The 5,935-nt window shown below is 38.9% G+C and overlaps 1 protein-coding gene across 1 annotated transcript in view; it reads left to right on the top strand.

The window, feature by feature from the left end:
- Positions 1-5,613, top strand: part of ITM2B (integral membrane protein 2B) — a gene marked incomplete at its 5' end in the record, with an annotated part of 10,886 nt that extends 5,273 nt beyond the window's left edge. The window contains 2 exons of the mRNA XM_010077878.1: positions 3,532-3,682; positions 4,890-5,613. Coding sequence (XP_010076180.1) covers positions 3,532-3,682; positions 4,890-4,978 — 240 coding nt within the window. The remainder of the gene's footprint in view (positions 1-3,531; positions 3,683-4,889) is intronic.
- Between the last annotated feature and the right edge of the window lie 322 nt (positions 5,614-5,935).

The following is a 5,935-nucleotide window of genomic DNA, read 5'->3' as shown; positions in this document are numbered from 1 at the left end:
GTTCAAGGCCAGGCTGGATGAGGCTTTGAGCAACCTGGTCTAGTGGAGGGTGTCCCTGCCCATGGCAGGGGGGTTGGAACTTGGTGATCTTTAAGGTCCTTTCCAACACTAGCCATTCTATGATTCTGTGATTCTTAAAGTAGATATAGTGGGAAATCCTTTTAACATGGGCATTATTTAAAGTATAGGTCCCTAGGGTTGGCCTCTACTTTGGACTGATTCAGTGGCTTGAGGGTGATGTACGTGAGGTGTGTTGGATCTGGCGTGCATGCTCAGGGAAATCGGATGGGGCACCACGTCTGATGGACTAGCACTGGGTGAGGCTTCTAGCAAGCTTAAGATGGATCTTCCTGTTTCCATGGGGCTTTTGTAGGAGTCCCCAGGATTTGGATTGTTTGATTAGCAAAGCCCATTTAAGCAAGAGGGTTTTTAGTGTAGCCAGATTCCTGGTTCTTCGAGCACCAGACCTTCAGAATAAGATGCATTGTCCTTAAAAACAAGGACCGTGGAAAGGACTGAGATACCACAATTGCTGAGCAACTGAACATGAGTTCTCAGTATAATGTTGCAGGAGCTCCTAATCACTTCCCAGCAGGGTTTGATAATCGAACGCTGCTGCTGGGCTTGTGGTGCTGGTGCTGGCTGGCTTGTCACCACCACAGGGACACACTGTTCTCTTACTAGTAGTAACTGGGTGAAATGTAATGGCCTGTGAAATTGAGGAGACCAAAGTAGATAATCTAATGGGGTCTCTTACTAATTTAATGTGAATCATCTGTATGTATATTTTTAAACTCTTACCTATGTGTGCTTTTAATGCAGATTTAAATAGTATTTACCTTGTTTTTCAGCCTTCTGGTTTCTTTACGGAACAGCAAAACGCTCTGGGTGGGGAAGAGAGCTGATAAGCTAACTTGTGTCTAAGATTTGGGGGAGAATGTTTTAGATTTTATTTTACTGGGCTTTTGTAACTTTAGAATTGTTAATGTTGGCATCTTTCAAACAAGGCTTTGGAATTAGGACTCCAGGAACCATTTTAGCCATTTCTGAGTGGTTTGTGCGTATAAATAAATTTAATGTGAGAAATGACTTCACAAGTAAGTCTTCTGCTGCTTTTTTGCTGTCTGTTTTGAGACTGGATATTTAACAACTGTTTCATTTCCTGTACATAAGGATGAGGTGGTGTCTCTAAAAACTCAGTGATCCCATATTTTTTTACTTTGTGTATGCTGTTTTGTTTCCATTTTTAGTTCACACAAATTTCACTATTAAAATCTGTTAATTTCCTAGTTTGTCATTATTACTAAATCAGATGTGCTTGGTTTACAATTAAGAGGATAACCAGGCATCACACATTTAATTGAAAATCTGTGTAAAAGCAAACTGGTTTGATCATTGTCCCCAGCAGTGAGTGTCCTAATTTTATGAGACATCTGTTTAATTCGCATTGTATTAACAAGAAGCTGTGGGCATTTGATGTCTCATAAAATCAGGCTAAATGTTTTGTAACTGAAATTTGTGCATCTGCAGAATAGTTTCGCAAAGTGAGTAGGTTTCTGTTTGCTATCCTGCAGTCACACTGGTTGCACAAGGAAAAAAAATGTATGAAATTAAAGCACTCGTTTCATTAAAATGAGCTCTAAATATATGCAGAGGGCATTTTATGATAATGGCAGTGCTCTGGGCTGATTTGTTTTTTTAAAAAAGCTGTAGTTCTAGCCTAGAGAACCACATTTCTATATCTTGATACAGTTTGCTTGATTATGCAAACAGCGAAAGGCCTCCTTTCCTTGGGAAACAAGGCTGAAACCCAGGTATATTTGTTCATCCACCTCGTTCCCATTGTTGAGCCGACTGGCCAATTTTAACCATATGCGATGTACAGGATGTCTCATAGATGATGATATTTGCAGCTATGCTGGATCCTGCTGCTGGCTAATTCACAGAATCACAGGATCCCAGAATGTTAGAGATTGGAAGGGACCTCGAAAGATCATCTAGTCCAATCCCCTGCTAGAGCAGGAACACCTATTAGTCTTGCAGGAGCTGGGCGGAGGAGATTCCTGCAGTGAGCTCCCCCTCCTCTTGCACCTCCCGGGAGGGCGCAGAAGGCCGGGTACAGGGAGGTCCTGTGATTCAGAGAGCACAAGTGTCCTGACGGTCTGCCCCAAGTCCTCAGCACTGCTGCCCACCCTGCCGGTGCTCTGCACTGCTGCTTTGCTCTGGGGCTACCGTGGGGTTCTCTTGTGAAATTGGAGAGACTGGGGGTTAAGACACAATAATTTACAGTGATTTAATTACCAAATAACGAGTGGGATAGTTTGGGGGTGTGAAGTCTTCCAAGCTCTTATTTAAAGGAAAAAAATGGCTGTTGTTTTCCTCATAGTACGTGCTGAAGAAAATTTTCATAATTTGAAGTGAATTTTATACAGTCTTGTCTTTCTTTACCGAAAAGAATAGCATTTGATCAGCTTCTTCTCAAAATGTCGCTTGGACTGAAAAGACAGTCTTGTTTTGCAATTGAAATTTCAAGTTGTTTATTGTCAATAAAAAATATAGTGGTGTTTCTCCACAGAAGCTGAATTTGTTTCCATAGTAAGTGATCATTTTATTTTTAGAAAGCAAGCAACACCTTCTGTACTGCCATAAATTAAAATCACACTAACAGTATTTCTTAAATAATATTTCAAAAAAGTTGGTGATTATTTACCCGTGGCAGTATAAGGAAATTGGCTGATAGCTCAGTACCTGCATCTTCAGCTGTATCCAGTGAGATGTGCACAGAGTGGATTCTTCCATTATTTCAGCTGTGGCAAAATAAGACTTAAAGGATGAGAAAAGGCTTGGGAAGCCTTTGCATGTCATCATGGCTCTTCCCTTTTTAAATAAAATACCTGATATACCACCATGGCTTTCTGTTACCTTTTTACCTTTCCATATAAGCAATTGTGGGAGTCACCATAATACCTTATGGGGCTAGGTGGTCTTGTGTTGCATTTGTCTTGAGAGTTGTGGCCCACAGTGTGAATATGTTGAAGGCTTCCCAAACCCCATGGACTGCAGCTGGAATATACTGCAGCTGCTGTGCTTCATGAGCAAGAGCATCCCCATGTAGAGCATGCTTCTGCCAACTCCTGATTGGGAGTAGTTCCCACTGAGGTCTGTTGGGTTGTTGTTAATTAAGTGAAAACTTTGGATGGTGAGTGCAGGACTGATCCATAACAGTGGGTGCTCCTGGAAGGAAACATTTCTTCTCTGCTTGAAGACTTACATTACTGTAGCAGGAGGGCAATGGATGTATGCATCAGTGGAAGTTCTGTGACCTTTTTGAATATGATTTGTTACGTATTTCTGTAGTGCAGTGCAGTCATGTTTGCACATTTAGAATAAAGTTCTGTGGGTAATACATATTTTGAAAGAATTCAAAAAAGATGTGTCACAGCTGTGTTAAACCCATTGCAAAGTGTTTCTTGTGTACTTAGACCATGAAGAGATGGATTTTGACAGAGCTGTTGTATTTTTGTTCAACAGGCTGGAACATATTTGCCTCAGTCCTATTTGATTCATGAACAGATGATTGTTACTGATCGCATTGAAAATGTGGATCAGCTGGGATTCTTTATTTACCGCCTCTGCCGTGGTAAGGAAACCTATAAACTACAGCGCAAAGAAGCCATGAAAGGTAAATGTTCCTCCTGCAATCTTTTTTTTTGGCAGAAAGTTCAATGCCGCTTGAGTTGTGTTAGAAGGAATGACTCTTACTAAAGCGAGGGTTGCTTATTGCAGTAACTGGTTCTGTGGGCTTAAGTATGTCTGGTATTTTCTGTGTAGGTATGGAAAGAGGTCATTTTGTTGTGCAAATGTTCTCAAGGCTCCAGAGAGCTAGAAGCTGCTACAGTGTGTGTGTATGCATGGGTATATTTTCTGTGGTGCAGGCTTTCACTGATGTTTTTCTTTAATCTTGTTTCTTGACCCACCCCCCAAAACCCAAAAAAACTTTATGAGAAGCCATAGCCTTCTAGTCCAAGTACAGAATAGCAGGTTGATCTTGTCATTAAAGCCATCTATAAATTAGTCCACATCTTCCTATTTGCATAAGCGCGATGTGAGTAAGAGTTGTCTTCACAGTAGAGTTGTGGTGCTTGGTATTCCTTCATGGAAAACGTTTGCAAAACATCATTTGGAAGAGTCTTGACAAGCTATTAAATACTACCTTAAAATTTTCACTCAGATTTTACTCAGACTTGCTGCCTTTTTTTTTTTTTAAGCTGTATGTGATGTGCAAGTGCACACTGAAGCAGTTTAATTGCTTTAGTCATATTGTTGGACCTGACTGCTTGGGAAACAAAGAGAAGAAATACATTTTATAAAAATAATTTAAAATAATGTTTAAAAATTAAAAGGTCTTCCTGGCAAAATCCAATTAAAAATTCAGTATATTGATCCTGTGGTAATAACTGATGAGCATAGGTTGTCAGTGAGCATTAGTTTGGCTAAAATTTCATTAAATTCTGTCTTTCTCCAATTCCAAGATGATGATGTTTGAATACTACCAGTCCACTCTCTTTTGCTTATAGTGGTTTATTCCTTTGCTTTTCCTTCTCTCACATTCCCACAAGTGCTTTTACGGATGCACAGAGGAGACTGGGAACTGATCTGGGTTAAAACTAGCCAGTGGGAGGTTTTGGCAGGTTGGTTTTAACTAAACCAGTACTGTGACTTAGTTCACCACATCTTCAGGATCACTGCCTGCTGTGTTTCCTCTGAGAGAGGGATCGAAGAGGGGTAGTTCTGATTTTGGGTGACATCTTATTACAGCAGGTTTCTGTTTCTGATGTGCTTCATCCCCTCTTCTGTTTACCTTCCGTTGTTTTTTCTAATACAAACAGGAATTCAGAAGCGTGAAGCTGTCAATTGCCGAAAGATTCGACACTTTGAGAACAGGTTTGCTATGGAAACACTCATCTGTGAACAGTAATGAAGAGTATTACTGTTACAGGAGACTTAAAAACTACAGTATGACCCCACCCTTTGTATTGTGTGCAGTGATTATTTTTTAAAATCTTCTTTTATGTAAGTAGTGGACAGGGCTTTACTGCTGAACACCTTCCATACTTTTCATCTCATGATAAATGTAAAATCAATGTTTTAGTTCTTTCCTTATTTTCAGGTGTGGTGTTCTTATATTTGAATAGCAATTGTATAAAGACTTAGTTGCTAGTGCATTTCATGTGATGAATCTCGAATACTAGGAAGAAGAGAAAGTCTTTGAAATATCCATCAGTTTTTAAATAAGTAAAATTGAAAAGAATTATTAATGTACAAATGGACTGCAAGAGCTACTTCTAACTGTAATATTTACTTGCTATACAGTTTGTTACAGCATATAGACAAACCTGTATTTGACTCTCCCTAACAAAGTGCAATTTGTTTTGTTTTTAAAATATTGTCATATTTACCTTTTTAGATTGATTTCTGAGTTGATGTTTTAAAATGGCAAGTGTTTGCTGTAACAATCTTTTAGAAAATTAAGAAGTAACTTATGTTACTAACTTGTATATAATCCATGTATGTGCAATGGAAAATAAATCTTATAAACCTGTTTGTCTAAAAGTCTTGTGTCTTCTTTTGCTATTACTGGTTTTTTTTTACAGTTAAATGTAAAGTTAAAATTAATGCTTTTTACCAGCAGGGCTATTTTTAAAAGTGAGAAGATAAAATGGAATAGGTGATGTTCAAGAAATGAAATACGAACATAGAAGCACGCTTTTCTGTTCCTTTTTCATTTAAAGGCAATATTGTGCTGCTTGCTTAAATTCTGGGTTGGTATTTCCACAATACGTACAATCAGAGTGGAGATCCAAAGCTGATTTACGTGTTGTTAATGTCTGAAATCCTTGTCTTGAGTGTTTGTCAAATGATGTATGCCTGCTGT

Source organism: Pterocles gutturalis, unplaced genomic scaffold (assembly GCF_000699245.1).
Source record: "Pterocles gutturalis isolate BGI_N339 unplaced genomic scaffold, ASM69924v1 scaffold16128, whole genome shotgun sequence".
Lineage (NCBI taxonomy): Eukaryota > Metazoa > Chordata > Aves > Pterocliformes > Pteroclidae > Pterocles > Pterocles gutturalis.
Note: the sequence above shows the minus strand (reverse complement) of the source record. Positions and strands in the feature narration are given on the sequence as shown.